The following is a 24,240-nucleotide window of genomic DNA, read 5'->3' as shown; positions in this document are numbered from 1 at the left end:
CTGTGTGCCTCGCTTGCTCTTCTCTCCTTCAAACAACCACACAACGCATCGCCTAAGCTTCGCCTTCACCCTCCTTGGCCCTCTGCACAAAGGTCCCTTGGTCCCACTGAAACCACTTCTGCAAGCGCTTGCCGATCTCTCTTAGCATGATAGGCTTGACTCTTGAGTCCGGATGCGGGCGATGTACCACGAAAACCTTCTTGCCGTTCCGGGTCTCTGCGAATGCAACGGCCAACGAAGTCATCCCATGCTATGGTGCCTTGTGATTCGTCAAAGCGGGAAAACATCCTCTCGAACAATTGCAAGCTGCTCGAGCGCACTGCGATGTCGCCGGATGTCTCCCCTTCTTGAGGTGCTTCAGAGTCGACCGCTGACGGTAGTACAGTCTCTGTGGATCTGGTCGCCTTGTCGGAGCGAGTCTTGACTTTTGGCTTCTTTGGTGATCTGCGATAGGCAGCTGAAGTACTCTTTGTGGCTATCAAGGACACGGCGAACTGCTTCAAGCTGCCGAGCCTCTTTTGTTCATCCTGGGCCTTGGCGTCCTCTGCCTGCATCTTCGCCTCTGTTGCAAAATGTCAGCCATGCTTACTTGCTAAAAGCGAGGAGAATCTTACCTATTAGGCCATTGACCTCACGTTCCAGAAGCTGGAGGTCTGCGTCCACGGATTGCTGGTAGCCAGGTTGAAGCGTCACTGCGTACGGCGCCAGCACCCGGTTCACATCCTCTTCTTACCAATCCATGATCATCTTGATCATACACTGCATGGCAGCGACGAGTTCACACCAGTAGAGCGATAAGGCCTGGTGAAGCTTGCGCATGCAGGGTACAACCTCTGTCGTAGCATTCGTGGGGGGCAGTGGCAGGTCGCGAAGGTCGAAGAACGCCCCAGCCATGGACGGGCTCATCACAGAGCTCGAAAGTGCCAGCGACACCACTTGCGCTTTCTGGAAAGACTTCTGCTGATTGGCTATCTTCTGCGCCATTCCATCGTCTGACAGGCAGAGTTTTGATCGATGGAATGAGACGGCAGACAGGACCTCGTCTACGGCGGCCATGTCGGACAGATGATCATGTAGTTATTGGTCCAGTCGTTTTTTTGTCTTGTTGCTCCCGTTGGCCATGAGCTGGTCGATCTTGTCGAGGTGGAAGCTAAACGCCCAGCTGAACTCCGTATCCATGCCTGCCAGCTGGCAGAGGTTCCAGAAGAGCGGGTCCGTCCGGTACGCCGTTTCGTTGTCGAGAACTCCCTCGATGCCACGATCGCTTCGTTTGAAGTGGCGCTTGAACGCGGAAAGCGCAGGTAGGATCAGGCGGAGTCGAGCGCTGAGCTGATGCAAGCTGAATTTCAGAGCAGCCTCAAATCTGAGCAACGGGGCTGTATAAGATAATGGCAACACCACACCCACCCGCACGGCGTCACGATGTACCTTATACGCTTGTGCGAACGCCTGAGCTTCACTCACCAGGTACCTCCAAACCTCAGACCGGATAACGCTCAGTGCCACGGGTTCAGGAAGGTGTGGTGCCAAAGTCTGCCCTGTTTGCTCGTCTATGTTGAAAATAGGATGCTTCTCAGCGGCTTCCGTGGCAGCTCTGAATAGCAGAGGGTCGGTTTGCATAGAGTTGAGCTCATCGCTCGACTTCCGAAGTCGGGATTGGAGGATTTCGAGAATGTGCGGCACATTGACCGCTGGAGGGGCTGAGTATGGCTGCTTGAGATACGCAGATCGCCCAATCAAGCGCTCCTTGCTCGCAAATTCCACTGCGACCATCTCGAACCAGTGATCGCTGCCAGCGTGTTTATTTCCTTTCGACAGAAGGAGCTTGATGTTGCGGAGGAAACACGAGAGTGTGGATTGTGCTTGGAAGATTTGGAGCGCACAAGGGTACCCAATGTAATCCCACCTATGAGCTTTGTCTTCTTGCCACTGCACCAGTTGGCCGAAGCGGTCGCCGTACGCAACGACGGCATGAGGATTGTACGCCGTGTGCAGAGCGCCAAGACGAAAGCCAGGTCTGAACTGCTGACGGTCGAAGAGGACCCAATCTTCCAGATCGGAATGGCTGCGGTGGTGTAGCAAACCTAGAAGTCGCGTTGGGTCTTGGGTGGTCAACGGAATCTCCTTGTTGACATGCTTTCTCTCTTGGGGATTTCATACCTTCAGAAAGCGACCTCAGGTCGAGGTAAGGCAGGAGGAATGTCTCATCGTGATTGTTGCGGAGTTCAGCCATAGCGGTGCTGGGATGGATTCTGCGAGTGTTCTGCGAGCGAAGAGACCCTTCCTTTTTCGCTGCGTAGAAAATCTCAAGCTCCTCATACTCATTCGCAGGGAGATTCTTCTTCATGCTCTTTAGCATGGTTGCGCGAGTTGTTTGGATCTAACCACGCTTTTGCAAGTGCATCGCTGCTCCGAGTGATGGATTGGCGCACGAATTGGAGATTCGCCCGGGTTGAAGCCAGGAGATGCTGTAAGGTCGTAGCCGCCGTGGCGTCGTCGTGCATGGAGGTGCCGAAGAATTGTGGGAATCGCTGAGCCATATCGGGGACGTACTGGTCGCAGCAGATGCGACAAGCTTCGCTGCAGGTCGGGGGCTTTGCTGCGGAGGTGTGAACGAACCCGCTGGTTGCGAAACCCGACCAGGTGTGCTCTCCACCCGCGGTGCGGTAGAGGACTCTGGACATGGACACCATATATGGTAGAAGATCGTATATCTTCTGCATCTTCTCCGGGTTGGCTTAAAGCCAGCTTTGTGAGACCAGTCGTGGGGTTCAAAGATTGAGGTGCAGAAAGTGTGAGGGTGTGAGATTAGATCGAAGTGAAGAAATAGCTTTCCAAAGTCCGCCAAGATTCATGTGACTTTGCCACCTTGTGTAACACTCGCTTCAATCCCACCATGCCTGATCAGGCAGCAGCCGTTCCAGCCGGATGCTTTTCGAACCTCACAGGTCTCCCACACCAATTCACCAAACCTCCGGACCTCACCTCAGGGCTGCGAAAAACAGAGGGCTCACTCGTTCTTGAGACCTCCCTGAGAGTATGGAACGGGATCAAAACACCCCTCGAGCGTCGTGGGCCGGCCGCAGTGGTTCCTCAATGCAGCTGGCGCCACATCAAGTCAGTGGAGAAGTCCACATGCCAGCCCTGCTCGATGTCTTCGTGGAGGGACCGGAGATCGCTGGAGGTGGTCAACAGTGGGCTCGAAGCCATCCAGAGCGTTCTCGGATACGAATCGTCCAACTGCCGCCACTGTACTCCCGGGTGTAGCCGAGCAGACCGCAGGGCATGGAGGAGGACCCAGCCCGCCGAGCTATCAGGTCTCGGTACAAAGTGCGCTTCGCTCTGATGTCCGGTCGACGGGCCCTCTTCAGGAAGACCATTTGGCAAGAGGAGGCGCCGGAGCCCAACACTCAATGTAGCCTCATCACAGTGCTTGAGAGCGAAGCAACCATGCACTTAGTCCCACACTCCGGCGATATTCTGGGGGCCGGTTTGTTGACCCGCAGGAGTCTCAGCAGAGCTCTGTGACTTCATTCTTCGCTACTGTACCTTAAATACCGAACGCTTTGAGGACACTCCGTAGGATACCCACCAGGATACAAGATCTCCGGTCCTTCCCGATGCTGGCTCTTCAATCTCGCCGCTTGCGCACCAATGCACACTCGTAGGCCTCGACAAGGTGGTTCATCTTGATGACACCATCAACTTCCCTTAGCTGGGACTGAAAGGGCGAGCGGCCTCAAGCTGTCAAGCGAGCAGTGCTCGTCATCCGCATTCAAAGGCAATCATGGGGAGACACGACATGCCTCGTCCCTTTTTCTCACATCCTTCGTTCGTACGATTGCCGCTCTGTTCCTCCAGGCAAAGCTACCAAACAGTGTTCTGTAGACCGAGATGGCTCTATGTATGTGATACCCACGAATGATGTTGTATGGTGATAGGAGACAGGAAGTGAATGCGAAGTAGCAGCTTCGAGGTGAAGTTGAGCGCCGCCGGCCCGTGCCGGATTAGGAACACGTGATTCTCACATTTCTTGGCGGGATCCATCCCAATTGATCTACTTGAATGAATTGAGGCTCAGATTCTGTGGAGGGGATTGGATTGTCTCTACATTCCAGGTTCAGTAAGAGCCTACCTAGCAAGACCACTGGCAGCATTCAAGCTGATCCAACTCCAAACATCGATGCGGTGTGAAAACAAGCCTTGCTGGCGGCAATGCCAACCTTGATCTTCCTCCATGGCCCAATCGTCCTGCGATGGCCTGTTCCAACACTCTCCTAGCAGCATGTAGTACTGCACTGACAACCCCAAGCGGTTGTTCAAGTATCCCTCAATCCCAGGAGAACGACGTCCATACCCAAATGACTTCCTGCCCCTCCCACACAGACCTTCAAAGCGCCATCCTATCGTCACCATTACCCTGCTTCTTCCTTCACTGGCCTCTGCTCGCTCAATTCTTGGCTACCGGCTTGCTCGTCGTTCTCTGCAACATCTGCGACAGGTTCGGCCGCTTCACCAGCGGGTGGACGGGTCTTGATTTTGACCTTTTCTGGAGAACCGAGATTGGCCTGCCGATCTTCCTGGCCCGGAGAAAGAGGAGCATGCAGCTGATGTAGATGGAGAGGTTCAATTCTGCCAACAGCATCTTGATCCAGGGCTCGCTCCAGAGCCAGCTCGAGCGGAGCCTTTGCCGATGTGGTTCCGAGCAGAATGGGTGTGAATAGCTCTCTGAGCCTCCAAATTCCTTCTCTATAGAGCGTTGCCATTGCTCATCCTGGCCCATCTCGTACACAATCATGATGGAGTCAACCTTCGCTTTTGGCCAGTCTGTCTTCTCCGCGCAGCATGCTCTCATCTCGTCTGTGATGCAGCGCCAGTAATGGACAAGAGACTTGTACAGATTGAGCATCCAATCCGACAACCCAGTCTCCTCGTTGCTAGATGCTGGAGACGTGGGTGCGTTCCGAAACTGCCGAACGCCGTATATACTTTCTCGCTGTACAGACACTTGGCCAATGCGTCCACCATCACGTCAGCTGCTTTCATGTAGTCCAGTGAGTCGATGATCCCGGCTATGTCGTGACGACCGGAAAGGGAGATCCGCGAACGGTGCAGCTTGATGGTACAGGGCGTATGATACATGGCAGCCATGTCCGAAAGATAGTCGCACGGCGAACTGCTTCAAGTCGTGAAGCGTAGGAATGCCGTCGTCTCTTGCGTTGAAAGTCCATGACGAGGGCACACGACACCGCTCGTGCGTTCTTCTCCCGATGGAGAACATCTGCCCTTCCAGCGATCACCCCTAGCCTGACTGGCCTTACTGCCCCCTGCCTCTCTCTACAAACATCTCCTCATCCCATTCAAACCACTTTTGCAACCGCTCTCCGTACTGCCGGAGTAGCGACGGTCGTATCGTCGGATCGGGATGTGGTTTGTGGAAGTTGACTGATGCCCGGCCATTGGAGAAGGCGACTATATATCCATGTCTTGGTTCTGCACGGCATCCCTCATCCGTCAGAGCAGCGACGAAGTCGTTCCATCTGACCCGTCCGCCGGCTCGGTCAAAACGCGAGAACATCCGTGCAAACAAGGCCAGGCTCGTGGAGCTCACGGCAATTTTGCTGCCTGCGTTCTCCTCTGCATCTTCCTCGGGTTCTGCCTCAGGTTCTGCCGCAGGCACAGGCTCGTCTTCAGCTGCAGGTCGGGTCTTAACCTTTGGCTGTTTTGGAGACGGTGGGGATCGCGGAGCGTCGGGCGGAGGTGCAGTGGCTGAACGCTTCAAGGACGGCGTCTCTGGCATAAGGGCAGTCTTGGGTACAGCGTCGGGTTCAGTCACCTTTCGCCGTCGGTCATATGCTGTAGGGGACGTCAATCATGCCGCAGCTTCAACGGGTCGGCGGTCTTACCTAGTGTCTTCTGAACATGTTCCTGGAGTCCGTCCATCTCCTTCTCTACCTGTGCGCGGTGTCGCGAAATCCTTCACAGGATAGGCCAGCATAGCTCTCTCCACGAACTCTAGACGTGCATCAGAAGGGTCCGGCAAGGGATGGAGGTTCTTCCTCATGTAAGTGCTCATTGCGGACCAGTAAGCCTCCAAGTTCTTGTGCAATGCCCTCATCCGTGGCACTGTCGTCTCACTAGCACGATCCGGTGGCAATGGCAGCTGTACAAACTTTGCGAAAGCATTTGCTGCCTCAGCACTGTTGATGCACATTCTGAGTGCTCGAGTCACCACTTGAGTGACCTGTGCAGAGCGCAGGCTGGAGCAAATCTTGCCTGCTGCTTCCACGCCCGCCAAACACCTTCTCGACCGGTGAAATTTGATGGCCGAAAAAAGCTCATCAACAGCAGCCATGTCAGCAATATGGTTGTATAAGCGTTCTTCGACGCGATTCCTGTTCTTGTCGCTACCGCTTGTCATGAGACGATCGAGTTGGTCAAAGTAGAATGCAGCAGGTCGGTGAAGGTCGGATGATTTCGCTCCTATTACGTGGGCCAGATTCGCCAGGGTCCAGAAGATGCGATCGGTATGGAACCAGTCGTCCTCCTTGAAAACCACTTCGTAGTGTCCCTCGAACGCAGGCGAATGCCTCAGCAACACGCGAAGTTCTTCCCTAAGCGAGTCATAGACGACCCACAAGGATGCCTCGGCTCTCATCAGTTCCCCGCCATACTGTAGTGGCAAGGCCGTGCCATCGCGAATCGACCTCGATGTTGATTGAACTCTGCAAGCAATAGCTCAGCATGATGGGAGAGCTGGCTCCATTTCTCGTACCGTGAGACGGCGCGCACCACAGGCTCACACATATGTGGCTGCGAAGGCATCGGGTTGAGCAGGTCCTCTGGTTTGAAGAACTTCGGTAAACTGCCCGAATTGCTAATGGCGTCTCTCAGCGCGAGGGGGTCAGTCTGCACAGACAGCAGCTCATCATCTGCCTCTTGGCGCATGGTTCGACAGGACCTTGCAATGTGCTCAGCGTCAAATTTCGGAGGGGCAGAGAAGGGCTGCTCGTAGTATCTTGACCGTCCGATATAACTCTCCCCGCTCTGGAAACCGGGTTTGGCAAGTGCTTCCCATCGATCATTTCCTTCCGGAGGCTTCGGTGCGTTTTGGATGTGTCTTTGAAGCAGAAAGTCGACCATCTTGCGGAGGATGTCGGACAGGCGGAACTGGGCTTCGAGAACCAGCAGAGCACAGGGATATCCAAGCTGGTCTTGATGGTGGTTCGCACGTATCTCCCACTGCACGAGCTCGCCTAGCCTCTCACCGAACATAATGACAGAGTGAGGGTTGTAGGCTGTGAGGAGACGGCCCTGCTTGAAGCTGATCTGAAAGTGCTGCAGATCCGACAACACCCAGTCCGATGCCTCGTTTTGCGAGCGGTGGTACATCAGCGCGAGCAATCGTCTCGGGTCTGTAGAATGCGGAGTCAGCCAATCGACACGCGCAACAAGAGCTTGAGCATCACGGCTTACCCTCGGAGAGCGATTGCTGGTCGATATACGGCAGCAGGAACGCTTCATGCCGCTTGCGAATGGCGTCAAACATCGCGCTGGAGGGTCTTCCGGTGATTGGGTCCGGTGATTGGGTCCGTTTGGAATGACTTCTTTTTGCGCTGGATGTCGACAAGCTTGTATATGCCTTCCATCTCCGCGCATTCACCTTTGGGCACGTCAGGATAAGCAGTCTTGAGCAGAGCGACGCGTTGCGTAACACTCTTGTTGGTCCACCGCTTCATCAGCGCGTTGCCGTGATCTTTGATAGCAGCCTTGACAACCTCAAGGCTGTCTCGTGTGGTGTTCTTGAAACGATCAATGCGTTGCGCTGCTTCTGCATCGCTATGCATCTCCGGGAAGAACATGTCCGGCCACCTGCGCGTCAGTTGAGACACATACTGATCAGTGCACTCTGTGCAGCTCTCAGAACAAGTCGGTGGCGGTGTTGCGGAGTGACGGGTGGCGACAGTGGGTGCGAAGCCCGACCATCCAGTCGTGGGGGCTGCCGCCGTCGCTGCCATGGCGGCACTCTATATATGTATACAATCTGTTGAAGAGGATATAGGATGTCAGATATTGTTACCAGGAGCCAGATGGACCCCAGAGCATATATAGCGACCAGCACGAAGGTAGCGCCCTGGTGCCTGACAACCGCTGGGGGGGGGGGGGATTGTTGGACAAAGGGACTTCTTACAGCTCTTCACATAGCTGCAAGCAGCGCACCGCGAGGCCGTTTGCGGCTATCCTTGGAGCTTTGTCTCAGGAAGAATACGTATCAGAACTATACTTTGTCAGTAAACAGTCCTGTACATATGATCTATGCCCCAAATAATGAGGGTAAAATGTAACTTTCTCACCTACGGAATGGGTCTCAGCAACGTTTAGCTCCAGCAAAGCAAGTGTATCGGTGTAGAGAAAGAGATGGTGTAGAGAAAGAGATGGTGAGAAACAAAGGCTGTGTGGTACAGGGTGAAAAAGGGACGGAGGCTGGTCACATACTTTCGTTGCCTGGGGTATCCACCGCCGCAATTTCCGCCACGCCCGATGGGGTGGCTGCTGATCTAAGCTGGCGCCTCTCTCACGGCGTGTCGTCCCTCCCAACACCTTACCACCGTAGCTGGCACCATGGTGCGGTCGTGGGGAACAATGTCGACTCCCGCTTGACCCGCCTTTGTTGCAGTCTACAAAGGCAGCTTTCGTCGATCTCGGAACAGGTTCAAGGCGTTCCAGCACCATCTCCAGCTCGCTGACTAGTGTGATGCTACTGTAGGTGTTGAGTCCAACGATGGGATCCGAGCGGTCGAGGAGAATGCGGTCCAGCAGAGCTTGTTGACCTTCGTATAGAGTGTGCGAGGTACGGGTATCTGGTCGATGGATGTCTCCCGAGGAACATCGTCTTGAGCAAGGCAAACGTACATGCTGCAACGCTTGCGAGATTGCACCATAAGGCTTGAAACCGAGCCTTGCCCGCCTTTCCTTTGGTCGTCTCGAGGGGGTTCATATACGGATGGTAGTCGAGACCAAGCCTCCGAGACCATTGCCGTCACTATATGTTCCCTTGCTGCAACACATTTGTCAACAAGCTCTCATACATGTCCAGATGCCACCAACGAGGGCACGCAGATACGATTAGCGCCCTGAAGTCGTTTTCCGCCTTTCCTTTACCTGCCACAGTGCACAATGTTGGACATTAACATCATTTCTCATCTTCATGCACTCCTCAACCCTTCCTACCAGGCAGCGGCGCCCTCTCCGCAATCGGCATCTCCCTCCCACTCGTATCCTTCACCGACACGAGCCGCGGCGGAGGCGTCTCATCTTTCGCAAACAACCTCCTTCCGCCGGCAAGACTACTGCCCACTTCCTCGTCCACCTGCTCCAAGCTCCCCGTCCGCTGCGCCTCCCTATGCCGCCGCCTCTGGTCGCTCGCCAGCATGGCGGAGTGCTCTTCTTCATCCTCGTCCTCCTCATCCAGCAGCTCTCCGTCCGCTGTGTCTGCATCGGGCGGCTGAATCCACTCTTTAGGCACAACACACGGCAACGCCAACCCCACGCTTGCCGCCCGGTTCAGCCATGCTGGCGCCGGCTTGCTCGTCAGCCTCTCGCACAGGGCATTGGTGAAGTGGTTGCAGTTGTTGGTGAGGAGATTGTAGTTCGTGCCCAGGAACTCATCCGATACCTCTTTCACAATAGCATCGATTTCTGCTTCTGTTCGGAAAGTAAAGCCTTGCAAGATGGAGCAGCGGAAGGTGCCTCCGGGAGGCTCGAAGTTGGGTTTGGTCCAGTATACGCCGGTCACATTCCGCCGGTTGTGGCCGCCGTATGCGTACTCTTTGTTTCGGATGACGACGCCAGAATGGAGCAGGCCGCCGCCTATTGTCCAGAGGATTGAGGAGAGGCGGCCGGGCAATGGGTCCGTCAGCATACTGTGGGCATATACTCACCGAAGGATATACATACCGGTAATAGATCGTAGACATTGATTGTGATCTCGGTCTTGTCGAGTGCTTGCGAGCGGCGGCTGCTACGGCTGATGGAGGAGGATGTGCGCGATCTCTTAGGTCTTGTGGAAGCGGGCGGCATGGTGACTGGTATGAAGATGGGTGAAGCAGACTCAGAGGTGGTTGTAGGGTATATAGACTGTCATATGTGCTCGAGCAGCCTGAGTGTTGGCAGAGCTGAGGTCTGGATGACATGTGCAACTCCCCCACGCCTTCTCCACACAACCAGAAAGCCACATGCGAGCGCTTGGCAGGGACAAACCTTCACTGAAGACTTCACTACCTAGGTACTGAATTTCCCATTCTGATATTGAAGCACAAGAGTGAATACTATTCGAAAGAACAGAGCAGCCAGCAACATCTACAGCAATGGCCGGACCAGCGAAGAAGCGCCAGAAGCGCGAGGAAAAGCAAGAAGGACAGATGCCGCAGAAGAAATACTACCGCCAGCGAGCACACGCCAACCCCTTCTCCGACCATGGCCTGACATAGTGAGTCCAGACGACCATATGAGCGTTCTTGAAGAACGAGACTGATCTCACAACGAAGCCCAGAATCACCGGCAGCCATGGACTGGTCACAGCACTACCCAGCATTCGCCACCCAGACGGACTCAGGACCAGAGCAGAACGGCAGCGCAACCGCCACCGCAGCTTCGAAGACCGTGACCGCCGACGTGACAATAGCAGACATAGGCTGCGGCTACGGCGGCCTCCTCTTCGCCCTCGCCCCCAAACACCCTTCCACCCTCCTCCTAGGCCTGGAAATCCGCTCCTCCGTCACCACCTTCGTGCACGAGAAAATCCTCGCCCTGCGCTCCCAACCCCCAACCCTCTCCGACCACAACTACACCAACATCTCCGTCCTCCGCGCCAACACGATGAAATTCCTCCCCAACCTCTTCTCCGCCGGCCAACTGCACAAAATCTTCCTCTGCTTCCCAGACCCGCACTTCAAAGCGCGCAAGCACAAAGCGCGCATCGTCTCGCCGACGCTGTGCAGCGAGTACGCGTACGTGCTGGCGCCGGGCGGGAAGGTGTACACGATTACGGATGTAGAGGATCTGCATTTGTGGATGGTGGAGCATTTGAGCGGGCATGCGAGTTTTGCGCGGGTAGGGTTGGAGGAGGTGGAGGGGGATGAGTGTGTGGGGGTGATGCGGAGGGAGACGGAGGAGGGGAAGAAGGTGGAGCGGAATGGGGGGAGGAAGTTTGTAGCGGTGTTTAGGCGGCTGGAGGATCCGCCGTGGCCGTGAGAACCTGAGATGAGGGCGGCTCAGGTATGTAATGGGGTTGAGTAGAAGGTGTAGAGAAGGCATTTCGATGATGTACATATGAACATTGTTGCGTTCATTCAAGCGAGCTATCCTAATCGCGTGGTTACCGCTATGCGAAACACCGTCTGGCCCTCTCGAGGGCGACACCATATATTACATCCCAATTCGTTATCGTGACAAAATGATTCCCGTCCTCGACAGAGTCTGGCCGCCGGTTCGCGAACCTGCTGTGCTCTGCCCCTCAGCTCAAAAGCCTTTTTCCGACGTATTATCCGGCATACTTTGTAACGCCGGGCCTCGCAATAAATGTGCGGAACAAGAAGAAAATTGATGGCTGTGCTGCGATCGGGTTGCCGAACGATGCTCCTGCCTCCTCTCTGCTGATTACGACTCGTGTGTCGGAGTCTAAAGATATGGGTATATGCGATGTTGGTAATAAGTAATAGTGGCGGAGGTCTCGAGCTCATGCGGTGCAAGCAGTGCCGCTGCTGCTAGCCGGGCTGCAAGAGTTCGTTCCCTCCCGACCATCGGAGGTCTTCTTGGCCCTCTTGCCCTCAAAGTCTGTAGGCCCGTGGTTGGTGAAGGTATAATTCTTGGGTGTCGTATCCGTTGGTCTCCGAGGGACTGAAGCACGCTTGAGAGACTCCGGCGGGCTGTACTCGTGGAATGAGAAGTCATTGCGTGGCTGTGCGGCAGTCACTTGCACATTCGGCGATCCACTGGAGCTTGCGACGAAGGAGTACTGCTGTTGCGGGGGCGTGCTCATCTGCTGTGATTGCTGTTGCATAAGCTGCGCCTGGGGTGGGAACGACATCTTGACTGTGCCTTCCGCAGTCAGCGTCGGAACGCCGTTGGCGAATTGCAAAGGTACGCCTGGAGGAGGTCCAGTCGTCACGTTGGATTGCCGACCCCGCGCGAATGTGACAGTTGGGCCTTGGGTCTGCTGGTCTGCCGTCAGGTTGTGCGCAGGCTGTTGGGGCTGCTGTACAGCATAGCTTTGGGCCGGCTGGGCTGTAGAGGCCGGCTGGTAGGACATCTGCTGGTGCATTGGCTGCGAAGCCTTGGCCCAGATGTTCGAGGGGAAGCACGACTGCCCAGCAGGTGCAGACTGAGGTGGCGTGTTCTCAGTGATGACGTGACTGCCTACTCGGCGGGATTGGAAGTGCTGATCGTAGAACGACGGAGTGTGAGGCGGCGATGTGGCGTTCTGCGCTGGCACAGACGCCGATGGCTGATACGGCATCTCGCCAAAGTTCAGATCGAAGTCCGTCTCGCTGATACTGGGCTGAGGAGCGGCGTATGTGTTCGACTGGATGTTGTTTTGGTTGTTATACAGCATCTGCTCCTGCTGCGTCAAGTCATACGGCGACATTGGCGTTGGTGGCGCAAGGTTGCCCTGTGACATGTTCTGCGCGAGATGCGGCGAGACCATCGACTGTGCAAAATTCCAGTTGACGGGTGAGCGCTGAGCAGACCCAGGAGTCGACTTCATGATGCGTCCGTGGGCGACACCTCCGTTCATGACGGCAGCAGATCTGATGCGACGGATATGCTGATCCTGCCCGAGATGGTTGACTGGAAGGCCTTGACTTGGTGAGCCAGGCTGTCCGGCACCGCTGTATGATGCACTCCTAAGTGCTGCTATGCCCAGGTTGGCAGGCTTCGGGCGCTGCCTGCGGGCGGCAATGTTGGCTGGAGGTGCAGGCGCCTTGAAAACACCTCCTTGGTTCGGTTGCGGCGTTTGGATATTGACGTTGTTCATCGAATGAGCCAACATCGACGCCTGTGAGTCCCTACGAGCGTAGGCGCCGTCGCTTGGGAAGGCGAGGGGCTGCTCGAAGGTCTGGTTTTCGCGGAGGCGTCCTTGGGCGGCTTGGCGGAACTCCTCATATTGTTTGCCAACATCGACTGGCACTGACTGCCCGGGCTGCCACTGAGAGCTAGACCTAGGCATTTGTGAGTGTGAGGTCGACATGTTGGCCATCGAGTCCTGCTGTAGCATCGAGAGCGACGAGCTGCGACTATCGGTCCAATCGGAGCCGGCCACGGAAGCATCTCCACCACCCGCCGAACCGTTCATCGACATGCTGTAGCTCTGGTCGGACACGATGGACGGCACCGACGAGTCGATGCTGGATAATGGCGCTCCCACCTGGTATGGGAAGGCAACATCCTGCTTGAAATCGTTCTGCGACATCTCCCCAAAGACTTGGCTCATGAGATCGTGATCTCCGGAGAAACCGGCTTGCAAGTTTTCGAATTGGCCCTGTCCGTTCATCATGCCTCCGTTACGGGTCATGTCGTTGAAGTTCTCTTGCGTAAGCGTCCGGCGGTTGAGGTCTTGAGTCGAATCATAGAAGTCGGCTGGCAGTTGTTGATATTGCCCCACGTACTCGTTCATCGCTTGCGGCATGAGCTCTGAATTTGCGATCAAGTGCATGAGCTCTGGGTCTGTAGGAGGCTGCGGCTGTTGCACATGCGAGATGCCAAGTCGATTAGAAGGTTGCGCATTGTCGCCGAGCTGCTGCATCATCGTAGCATACTGCCCGGATGGTTGGTATGGTGACGACTTAGGCTCCGAGTTGTATTGTGCCGATTGATATGCTTGCGCGATATTCCGCGCTCCTTGCTGCTTCTTCAGATCCTGTTTCGTCTTGGCGCGTCGGTTCTGAAACCAGTTCTGCGATACTGTCAGCAAGCGCTTCCTCGCCACCATACCCAACTACCTACGTTGATCTTGTCCAGCGACACGTTGAGATGGTTCGCGATCTCTTTCTTGACACTGGTCAACGGCTTCGCTACCTGCTGGTAATGGTTCTCCAAGTAGTCGTGCTGTTCCTTGTTCAGCCGTGGCTTGATGTCGCAAGACCCAGGGTTCGGCAAAGTTTGGTGGTAGAATGCAGTCGCATTCTTGTCTGCGGCAGTCGACGGGGTCGACTGGGGATATTGTTGCGGTTGCAGCTGCCCTCGATGCGCATTGTAATGTCCCATGCCTTCGGCGACATCCGCGAAACCGCCCGCTGGGTAGTCCATGTATTCCATCTGATCTGACCAACCCAGCTGCCGATTTTGCGAGATAGTAATGCGAGTATTCGATAATTCTGCCGGAGGAGGTGTGGTAGCGAATGTGTGGTGCGGCGGAACCGCGCGAGCGCCTGTTTCGTGGGCCTCGTCGTTCCTGGGTGCAAGAACGGTCGGCGCCGAAATAGGAGGGTGCCGCAGAGGGTGAGCGAGTGACTTGGGATTAGTTAACAACCATTTGAACGAAGGGAAGAAGACAGCCGCGGCCGTTATCGAGCGAGCGGCGATGCTGCGGAGGAGGATAAGTGGAGGGCACGAGGAGGGAGGGCGGGAGCGTACAGTGAGGGAGCGCCGGGAAGAACACGAGCGACGGGCGATCGTGTGTGCTGCTGCCGCCCGGGCCCACAGGCAAGTTTGGCGTCTTCCACGCTTCTGCTGGGTGCTCTGATTGGCCTGCACCTGGCTGACGCAGGAGCTTTGCAGCTCTGGCAGCTATTTTTGGCTGCGCGAGGAGGAGGTGGGGAAGCTCTTTCCTCTCGAGGAGAGCTGAACGCTGCCGCTCGCAACCGAGTCTTCCGTCGGACGTTGAAGCTGCTCCTTCGGCAAGTCTCCTCTGTATGATGATGGAAGAAAATCTCCAATCCGCAGATTCAGCACTACCAAATGCCGGAAGACATTAGGGGCTCAGCAGCGGCCACCGGAGGCTCTGCCGCGGTCTTCTAGCCGACGGGAATGACGATCAAGCCGGGCGAGACTAGTCCTGTTCCTGCCCTTAGCTCGGACGATTTTCTAGGGGACCACGCATCTGGGCCTCCAGAAGGTTCTGAGCGCGTTCGAGCACGACCAGATATAAGCGAGACAGAGCGTCCATCTCAACGGTGTTGAAACCTGGCCGTCCATACTCACGCTCAAGCGCCGCCAGCGTGATAGAGGCTCGCTTGACGCTTTGCAGGCGCTTCTCGTGCGACCGGACACTCGAAAATAGCAGAAGATACCCCTGATGCGGATCCTCTCGTCATGGAACACCAGAGTGCCCGTGCTGCAGCCACGAAGAAGGCTCGCGGGCGTTGGTGTGGTCGTCGACCAAGATGCCAAAGCCAGGAACCTGGGAAGATGTCTTCATGTCTCGGATGTGGTGGACATCGAGGTCGTCGACGTCTTGCCCCTAAGTTGCGGCCAGTCGACACGTGAAGGCTGGCGAACCGTTGTTGACAAGGCAGGTACAACGTTCCGGGCGACAAAGTCAATCATGAACGTTCGCATCGACTAGATCTCGACTGAACCGTTGGTAGAAGAAGAGGTGAGGTTAAGATTGAGATCAGGCAGATATGCACGCGGTCTTCACGAGGAAGGAGCGACCCACGACCGGCTGTCTTCGAATATTTTCACGGTGGTAGGAAGTCTCAACTCTCATGATCCTTTTTCCTCCTCGCCTTCTTCCTCAAATACGCCTCATGAAGCACTTGCTTCACCTCTGCTTCCCTGTCGTCAAAATTGGCCTTGCACACCTTCACCAGCATCTCTACCTGCCCCGGCGTCCAGACTTAATCAAAGTTCCCCGACTACTTCACAGTCGACCGGATCAAAACCCAGCCAGATGAAGTGTTACATGAAGTTATGCTGGTAGCAGGCATGGAGCGGACGATGGTTCTGGATCTCCTGGATGCACTGCTTGCCCCCAGAGTATGGTCATGCTCTTAACCATGGAGTGTATCGAGTTGCCCAGGAACCCAGACAGGAGGACGCGGCTAGTGATGGCGATATAAGACGTCAATGGATCAACAGAAGCACTCGTAGAAACCAAGAAGAAGAGCAAGGGACTGCTCAGGCAACTGTATCATCGACCTACCTTCCTCGAATTGGCGACCGAAAGCTCACGTCGGCACCCAAGCCCGAATCTCCTCGCATCCAATCTTATATGGCGACATCTCGAACCACGGGAACCAGGTGTTATCAGCCTTGTCTTCTTCACTATGTACCGCATTCGCACTCTTGAAGGGGTGTTCCCGCTTCATTCCACCACAGCACCCGAGCGTCCCGGTCATGGCTCTAAAGCTACCACCGCTTCCTCCGAGACACACGGTTGGGACGTCGTCGGGATGCGCATGTTCGAGATGAAGATCAAGATACTTCGCGAACGCCTCCCTCGTCCGCAGTCTCCTCTTCCCAAGGAAAGCCTGCTCCTCAGGATAGGGCTCAATCCCTCTACGCACTTCAGCAACTTTCTCTGTTCAATCTTCACTCGAGCGCAGCCATACTGCTCATTATCTTGGCATCTTCGATGGCTTCCAGAAAAGAGGGTCTGATCTGCCGTTTGAACCGTGGGAGGACGCCCTATTTCTCTTTGCCTCGCTATAATCATGCCAGATAATTTCCGCCATTTCAACTGCCGTTCCTGAATGGTCTCCGAACGCTTGATTGGCATTGTGGCCACTTCGAAACCGGAACACGAAGCATGCGTTGTCAATCATTCTGTGCCGTTTCTGCTAACGTTTTGCTAACTACTTATGATCGATAGCAACAACGTCAAGCTCCTTGATATGTGAAGTCGACCCCGACCAATCGCAACCCCAGCCGCAGCACCAGCTCGAGACGAAGGATCGGATCTCACCTGCAGATACCACGGCAGACTTTGGCTTACTTTGCGCAACTCTATCGACATTATTGCATGTGTGCGGAGTGAGATGACGTTCAATGTCAGCAGATCGAAAGCGCTTCAAGAGCTAACAAACAGCCTATGCGGCAGCTCATCCTTCGCGGCAATGCGATCAGATCAACGCGAGCCAGGCCTTGGACGACGTGGCAGGCCTGTGTGTATCTAGACCACCGATACTGCGCCTGAACGCCTCGCTCAAAGAAGAATCCATAACACATCTTCCAAGTCTCTCTCCGCCATGCATCACCCACTCGTGATAATTCCCACTTCATCCCTCTCACCATCATCCTCGCCGTCCAACACCCCTAGCGCCCTCGCATACGGCACAACCACCCTCTGCAAGTCCCTCTGCCGTCCCAACACCATCACGACCTCCCGCAACAACACCTGCCTCTTCCATCCCACAACGTCCTCTCCATCGCCCCATTCGAGCGCTGGCTCGCGCTTCTCCTCAACCCCATCCTCAGCATCGCGGTCCTCAAACATGCTTCCCGCCAGTCCTCTGAGCAACTCCTCCACCTTCGCTCTCTGCCCTTCGACTCCGATCCTCTTCGCCCACATGACGAGATACACTCTGAACTCCTCCTTCGCACCCAGCATAGCCGCCGCAGCGACCCTGTTCTCCAGATGCGCAACCGACACCGCCGTCTCAAACCCTTCATACCCTTCCGCCGACAGCAAAGCCTTAACGAGTCGTTGCAGAAAGAATGCGCGCCCCTTGACCAAGCTCTGCGACGTGGTGTTGCGCTCCAGCAACGGAATAATACCCGCCGAGACGTTCTCAGGCTGAATATCGTCCAGAAAAGTTCCCGTCGGCGCCTGCTGATTCGCATTCGGCCGACCAGTGGCTGCGGCAGAAGAGGACGAAGTATTCCAATACTGACTCCCGACCGCCCACCAGCCCTCGCTCAGCCGCTGCCAGCACCAGAGGTCAGCGTTATACGCGAAACCGTCTCCGTTACTCAACCCCACCACGACGACGCCCTGGCTGTTCAACCGTGCGAACATGAGAGACGAAGACGGCGTCAGCCCACCTCCCACATTCACCGCACTACTCGCCGCATCCAACACCGGCGCCAGACTAACCGGCGGATGCCGTCCCTTCCCCTGCCGGACGTCGAAAACGTACACCTGCCCCACCGCCGTAACGACCAGGACGTTCCACCCACGACAATCCATCAGCACCGGCTGCGCCTCAAGCACGATCGCGTTGAGCATTCTGCGACCAGCAGGCGTCCAGGTATAGAGACTCCCGTCCTCGCAACCAGCGGCCCAGAAGTTCTTGTTGCCCGTCACGAGCAGCGCCGCGCGGGGCAGGAAGTCCTGCCAGATGATCTGCGAGCGGCGGGAGAGCGTGATGCGGGTGGGTTCGCGGTCGGCGGCGCGGCCGGTGCGGGTGGCGCCGGTGCCTGGGGCGGGATTGCGGGCTTCGAAGACGAGGTTGGCAGAGTTGGGGTTGGGTTCGGGTTCGGGTTCGGCGTTGTTGAGCTCAGGCTCGGTGGGAGTTTTGGTCGGATCGAGGGGTCGGAGGATTACGCTGCGGACCATGGGGACGGCGAGGCGGATTTGGGAGACGCTGAGGCTGGGGTTGATGATGGCTGGGCGCAGGACGTCGGGGATGTCTGCGGGTTGTGCTTGGTCTGTGGCGGAAGCAGCGGCGGGCACGAGGCCGTCGACGGTGTTGTGGACGATCGGGGTGGCGCCGGTCTGCTGCATGGCTTGCACGCGCTTTTCGTTTCTCCTTCTGCCGTCTTCGTCGCCATCCGCACCGTCCACTTCGGCGTACTTGCGCTTGTTACCCAGCAGTAAGCTCGCCAGACCGCCTTTCGGAAGACCATCGTAGGGCTTGCTGAGGTCCAAGACCTTGCCAGCGGGCTCGTCTGAACCCATACCGTTCCGTGCGGCCGCCTGGAGTTGTGGACGAGGCATGTTCGCTTCGCCTTGATTCGAAGACGACACGAGAAGAGGTGCTATCCGCTTCTTGCCGTCTTTGGTGATGGTGACGCGCTGCTTCAATTTCTCAACTCTCTCAGCCTGCGCATCCTTGGGCGGAGAGACTTGCGCAGGCTCATGCGGCGCAACTCCATTCGTCGTCGCGACAGCCGTAGTAGAATCGGCCATGACCGCATCAACACCGTCTTTACCTGCACCAGAGCCCGACTGCTCGCCCATCAGCTCTCCCATCCGTTCTCGAACGCCGTCCAGCTCCCCAGCCTTACTACTGTCTTCCAACCTCAGTGCATCTGTATTCTCCACAATCCCCATCTTCCTCCCACCACCATACTTCTCCAGCATCTTGTCATTCTGAGCGACAGCGCGCGGGTAGCCCAACTCGCCCTTCTCGAAGACGACCGCGGCAATCGTGCCGTCCAGCGAGGTGAGATACAAAGTCTGGCCATCGGGACTCCACGAGAGATCTGTGATACTCTTCGCCGCCAACTCTGCCGTCGTGACAAATGGCCGTGGGAAGCTCGTGTTCCAAACGCTCAACGTGCGATCTTGCCCGGCGCAGGCAATGATAGTGATCCCGGTACCTGTAGCTTGATCGCTTATGTAAGGGTCTTTCGTGAACAGTCGCGGAGAGAAGGCGCAGACTTCCACGGGACCTTCATGGCCGATGAGGTTTACGGGAATGTCCCACTTCCCGCGCTGGATGATAGCTACTGAGCTGACAGGTCCGTTAGTGGCGTTGGCAGCTGCGATGTGGTTTCCGTCTGGACTCCAAGAGGGCCGGCGGAAGTAGGTGGTGAGGGGGCTGGTCTTGAAAGGGTCAGTGATGCTGCTCTCGAGCACGAAATTGCTCGTCTGATCTTGCGCAGAAGCGTTCGGCGGCGGAGACGTGAAGCGGTAGACCTTGATAGTCCGATCGTCGCTAGCAGTCGCAAAGAACTTATTCGCCGGATCGAACGTAATCCCCTTGACGTGGCTCTGGTGTTGGGGGAGCGTCTTCAACTTCTCAAATGTGCTCCCGCTCCAGACCACCACTTTGCTGTCCAGTCCCACAGACACCAATATAGAACTGTCGTAGCTCCATCCGAGATCCTGCACGTCGTTGTCATGCCCAATCATCCGCCTAAACACCCTCCAGTTCTCCACGGGCTGCTCCTCCTTGCTCCCAAACGTCGAATGCTGCGGCTTGCCGGGCTCGATGTGGTAGACGATGACGAACTTGTCGTCGCCGCCGCTGGCCAGGTGTTTCCCATTCGGGCTGAAGCGCACGCTGTGTACCGTGCCGGAGTGGATGGAGAGGGAGGCTAGCTGTCGCGGCTTGGTGTAGGATGGATTGGACGCGTTCAGAATGGCTTCCGTGGACCATATCCGGACATGACCGTCTCCGGCGGCGGTTGCGAGACGGGAGGCATCGGGGGAGACGTGGCAGGAGTAGACTTCGTGGTCCTTCTTCTCGTCGTGGTGGCCTAGCCAGTTCGGCTTGGTGAAGCGCATCGTGCTGATCTATGAGGGTTGCGCATTGCCTGGATGAGCGGAGAAGCGGCGGAGGAGGGGGGTTCCTAGGCGTAGCGGCAGCGGTGTCGTGTTTGAAGGACGAATGCAAGCACTTTGAAGTGTCGACGCGGTTCACGCGATGCTGGAGCTATTCACGGTGGTCTAGATCTCAAAGCGTCTCAGTAGAAAAAGATAAGATTAGATGGTCTACAGCACCTTAACTACACCCTTCCATACTGGCTACTCCAGAAAACCACACCAAAACATGGCCGAATACTGGAAGTCCACACCAAACTACTGGTGCAAGTTCTGCTCTCAATACGTCCGCGACACACCCTTCGAGCGCAAGAACCACGAAACCAGCGGCAAGCACCAGAACAACATCCAGCGCTCGTTGCGGAACCTACACAAGGACAAGGAGCGAGAGGCGCGAGACCAGCAGCGGGCGAAGGATGAGGTTGCAAGACTGAATGGGCTGGTCGGAGGAAAGAAGGCATCAAGCGTATCGCCCGGACCTCAGATCAAAGGCTTGAAGGATGTCACGCCCTCGGCTTCTGCTGGACGGCAGTTATCTGAAAGCGAGCGAGCGGCCCAGCGAAAGGCTCATGCGGAACAGCTACTGGCTCTTGGAGTTCAGTTGCCCGAGGAGCTGAAGCGGGAGGTACAGGGTGTTGGCGGCTGGCAGACGGTATCTCAGACCGTGGTGGAGGATGAGGTCAAGCCGGAGCGGAGCCTGGCGGATATCATGAAGTGGGAGCAAGACGCGGAGGCTGAGAGTAAGCTAGGAATTAAGGTCGAAGAGGGGCAGAGCAGGGGTGTAAGGAAACGGAAGATGGAGGACGAGGAGGATGTGAGGGATGAGGAGGCAGCACCGAAGGAGCGGAAGCTTTGGGGCAGCAGTATGCGGCGGTATCCCGGCGCTGAAGTTGAAGAAGAAGGGGACGGCGAGGATCTGGATGCTCTGCTAAGCGGAGTCAAGCGGAAGAAGCAGGACGAAACGGCATTGAAGGCTGAAAGGGGGCTTAAGAAGGAGGAGTCGAACGGGGAAAAGCCGCTGGACACCATCCCAGAAATTGATGCGCCATTGGCAGCGATCAAACAAGAGGACGAGGGCGGGGAAGACACAGCAGCACCTGTAGTGTTCAAGAAGCGGAAGGGGAAGAAGTGAGAGCATACGCTCGGGACATCTCTTGGACTGAGTCTGCCATGGATTCGACAATCGACTATGTACCACCTTCGGCAGCTAGGGTCACATACCCTCTGCTGGATCTCGGCTCCGATATTTCGCCGTCTCGATTGGCCTAAGATGGTCATGCCTACTTCTCACGAATCCGAGCGAGGTCACTGGGAGCGCCCTGCATTCAAACATACCGACGAAGCCGAAGTGTGCCTGATTTGGTAAGATTGGGTTCATGTGATACTGGTAAGCCTATTCTATGACATGTGCTTTTCTCCATCGCTTGATATTACTTCTGCATGCTCGTCACCATAAGTGGTAGATCCTGTAAAGATCCAGTAGCTGACGCCATCGCAGAAATGTGTATGCTCATCGCCAGCTCGCCTCAGAAGAGTCCGCCGGACCAAGCTTCCAGAAGCCCACGCTCGTCCGTCATACTCGCACCCAACCCCACGCCGTCACCACCGCCATCAGCACTCCTCGTCCCCATTAGTCTCCTCTCCCTCTCCCACCTCAGCGTTCTTCGCCCCATCCACACACCACAAGATGAACGGCCCTGAATAGACATCCTCCTCCGCCTCATCGCTCGGACTCCACCACCTCCCCACAATGATCCCTCCACCCGGCAACACCACCCCCTCATACGCCCACAAACCCTGCATGTCCACATTCCCATTCTCATCCTCGAAATACTTCATCATCGTCAGCCTCTGCCACCCCGGCACGCCCTCCTGCACCGGCAGCGCATTCAACCACCCACTCGCTAGGAACTTCTCGCTCACATCCTTCCCCTCGCCCTCGAAATGCCGGTCCTGGACATGAAACCCCCTCGTCCGCATCTGCGCCGCCTCATCCGGCTTCGCGCTCCGCCGCTGCGCCCGCGTCCTCGCCCGCCCCTCCGGCGGCACCAAGCTCTTCAGATGCTGCTCGAAGAGCATCGGCCACACGAACTCGCCATCGTCCGGCGCCAGCTCGAGCGTCAGCGACTGGAACGCCCCGTCGCTCCCATCCTCCCCGGCGAAGATGTCCTGGATCTGCTGGTTGTAATCCCGCCCGCCGCGCAGCGTGTCGATCTCATCGCGCTCGACAAACGCATAGCTGCCCTTCCAGTTCTTCCAGAGCTTCTGCGTCGTGTCCTGCGAGAGCGCATGGTCCCACCAGCGCGGCCGCTCGTCTTCGTCCAAGTCGCAGTAGGGTTCGTTGAGCGTGCCTTCGGCCTGGCGCAGCATGTGGTATTTCCAGAAATTCAGGTTGTGCAGGACGTACTCCATATCGATCTCGACGCCATAGCAGCCGCCGAAGATCGGGTGGACGGTGGCGGTAGAGTAGACGGCGGCTTGGGAGTCCAGGAAGTTGTAGTGACTGAACTCGTACATCGGGTCCGGGTTGAGGTGCATGGGCGCGAGTAAGACTTGGATGGTTTGCATGAGGCGTTTGGAGGTGGACGCGGGTGGGGTGGTCGAGCGGCGGCGTGTGCTGGAGCGGTACGGGCGTTTGAGGTTGGGGGTGAAGAGTTCGAGGAGTGAGAAGTTTGCGACTGCGAACCGTTGGAGGAACGCCAGGTTGGAGGATTCGTACGTCAAGGCGTTGGAGGCGGTTTTGGTGGAGAAGGAATCTGCGAACACCACAACGTCAGCACGCCACTTCACTCGACACATGAAGTTGGGGGAGGAGGGAAGCGACACACCCGCGACCAAATCCCGCAACACCTCCAAGCACACCTTCTCCCTCTCCCCACCGCCCTCCATAAACTCCGCCCCGTTCTTCAACACGAGCCTGCGCTTCTGGTATTCCTCCTTGAAACGCGCGTTGCCCGCTGGTCCGTTCCAGCGCGAAGACGAGGTCGAGTCCGAGCCGCGAGTGAACGACGAGCCTGAGCCACCACCGCCCGACGACGAGACGTCCGAAGCCGGCCGCTCAAAACATCCCGCCCACCGCCTCCGCCAGAAACTCGCCCCATCCGCCTCCACAGCATCCAGCGTACTGCGACACGTGGCGCGAAAAGCGCAGAGGTCGGAGTCGGTCTCGATGAAGGTGGCGATTGCTTGGGTGGTTTCGAGGGGGAGGTTGTTGAAGGGGTTCGCTGGTGGTGGCGGTCGTGAGGTTTGGGGAGGTGGGTGGTGGGAGGGGATTGGGGAAGGTGTGATGGGGGGAGCGGCGAGGGAGCGGCGGGTAGTTGTGGTGGGTGTTGGTGGGGGCGTGAGGGAGATGGTGAACCGGCGGCGCGGGGAGGTTGGGTCGGGGCCGCGGCGGTGGTTGTGGTGGGACGCCATGGTTGTGGGTGGGTGGGTGGTGGGAGGGTGAAGAATGGGTGCTGTCGCTGAAGTCCCTCCGAGATATGCCCAAAAGATTGTCGAACTGAAGAGAGCTTGCTAACCGCAAAGATTATCTCAGAAGAAGAGCAACCGATATCCCAACAGCCAATGCTGAACCGCCCATGTGATGTCGGTTCACTCGGGTGTGGGTGATACGTGAGTTTCAGCTTTCTCAATGGGAGAATGAGAATGTGAGAATGTGAGAATGGTGAGGTGAACTTTCCCATGAAGTGATGTGATGTCCCATCAACGCACCTTCACATCACATCCACCTACCTCCTGCTTTGCTACTGCGCATGTGCTTGCAGTGGTGCCGCCGCAAAATCCGCGTGTATGGAGGGATTGTCTTTGTT

The 24,240-nt window shown here is 56.6% G+C and overlaps 9 protein-coding genes across 9 annotated transcripts; 2 read left to right on the top strand and 7 right to left on the bottom strand.

The window, feature by feature from the left end:
* Window positions 1–65: 65 nt before the first annotated feature.
* LTR77_006999 (uncharacterized protein) lies at window positions 66–1,056 on the bottom strand (the record flags this gene model as incomplete). Its single annotated transcript, XM_064804238.1, has 3 exons — window positions 66–562; window positions 615–692; window positions 759–1,056. 3 exons carry the CDS (start codon window positions 1,054–1,056, stop codon window positions 66–68), a joined length of 873 nt encoding a protein of 290 aa, XP_064658039.1.
* A 21-nt stretch (window positions 1,057–1,077) lies between these two features.
* On the bottom strand, window positions 1,078–2,359 carry LTR77_006998 (uncharacterized protein; the record flags this gene model as incomplete). Its single annotated transcript, XM_064804237.1, has 2 exons — window positions 1,078–2,102; window positions 2,161–2,359. 2 exons carry the CDS (start codon window positions 2,357–2,359, stop codon window positions 1,078–1,080), a joined length of 1,224 nt encoding a protein of 407 aa, XP_064658038.1.
* Window positions 2,360–5,317: 2,958 nt separating this feature from the next.
* Window positions 5,318–7,549, bottom strand: LTR77_006997 (uncharacterized protein; the record flags this gene model as incomplete). The annotated part of the gene is made up of 4 exons (XM_064804236.1): window positions 5,318–5,856; window positions 5,956–6,725; window positions 6,776–7,415; window positions 7,477–7,549. The coding sequence occupies 4 exons, from the start codon at window positions 7,547–7,549 to the stop codon at window positions 5,318–5,320; spliced, it is 2,022 nt and encodes a 673-aa protein (XP_064658037.1).
* Window positions 7,550–9,217: 1,668 nt separating this feature from the next.
* LTR77_006996 (uncharacterized protein) lies at window positions 9,218–10,080 on the bottom strand (the record flags this gene model as incomplete). Its single annotated transcript, XM_064804235.1, has 2 exons — window positions 9,218–9,870; window positions 9,942–10,080. The coding sequence occupies 2 exons, from the start codon at window positions 10,078–10,080 to the stop codon at window positions 9,218–9,220; spliced, it is 792 nt and encodes a 263-aa protein (XP_064658036.1).
* A 486-nt stretch (window positions 10,081–10,566) lies between these two features.
* On the top strand, window positions 10,567–11,253 carry TRM8_2 (tRNA (guanine-N(7)-)-methyltransferase (tRNA(m7G46)-methyltransferase); the record flags this gene model as incomplete). Its single annotated transcript, XM_064804234.1, has 1 exon — window positions 10,567–11,253. The coding sequence occupies one exon, from the start codon at window positions 10,567–10,569 to the stop codon at window positions 11,251–11,253; it is 687 nt and encodes a 228-aa protein (XP_064658035.1).
* Window positions 11,254–11,737: 484 nt separating this feature from the next.
* Window positions 11,738–14,307, bottom strand: LTR77_006994 (uncharacterized protein; the record flags this gene model as incomplete). The annotated part of the gene is made up of 2 exons (XM_064804233.1): window positions 11,738–13,954; window positions 14,005–14,307. 2 exons carry the CDS (start codon window positions 14,305–14,307, stop codon window positions 11,738–11,740), a joined length of 2,520 nt encoding a protein of 839 aa, XP_064658034.1.
* Window positions 14,308–17,194: 2,887 nt separating this feature from the next.
* Window positions 17,195–20,395, bottom strand: HIR1 (HIR complex subunit; the record flags this gene model as incomplete). Its single annotated transcript, XM_064804232.1, has 1 exon — window positions 17,195–20,395. One exon carries the CDS (start codon window positions 20,393–20,395, stop codon window positions 17,195–17,197), a length of 3,201 nt encoding a protein of 1,066 aa, XP_064658033.1.
* Window positions 20,396–20,660: 265 nt separating this feature from the next.
* Window positions 20,661–21,563, top strand: LTR77_006992 (uncharacterized protein; the record flags this gene model as incomplete). The annotated part of the gene is made up of 1 exon (XM_064804231.1): window positions 20,661–21,563. The coding sequence occupies one exon, from the start codon at window positions 20,661–20,663 to the stop codon at window positions 21,561–21,563; it is 903 nt and encodes a 300-aa protein (XP_064658032.1).
* Window positions 21,564–22,042: 479 nt separating this feature from the next.
* On the bottom strand, window positions 22,043–23,845 carry LTR77_006991 (uncharacterized protein; the record flags this gene model as incomplete). Its single annotated transcript, XM_064804230.1, has 2 exons — window positions 22,043–23,187; window positions 23,260–23,845. The coding sequence occupies 2 exons, from the start codon at window positions 23,843–23,845 to the stop codon at window positions 22,043–22,045; spliced, it is 1,731 nt and encodes a 576-aa protein (XP_064658031.1).
* Window positions 23,846–24,240: the final 395 nt, after the last annotated feature.

This window comes from Saxophila tyrrhenica (genome assembly GCF_035928015.1).
Source record: "Saxophila tyrrhenica strain CCFEE 5935 chromosome Unknown scaffold_10, whole genome shotgun sequence".
Classification (NCBI taxonomy): Eukaryota; Fungi; Ascomycota; class Dothideomycetes; order Mycosphaerellales; family Extremaceae; genus Saxophila; species Saxophila tyrrhenica.
The sequence above is the reverse complement of the archived record's forward strand: the minus strand, read 5'-3'. Positions and strand labels throughout refer to the sequence as shown.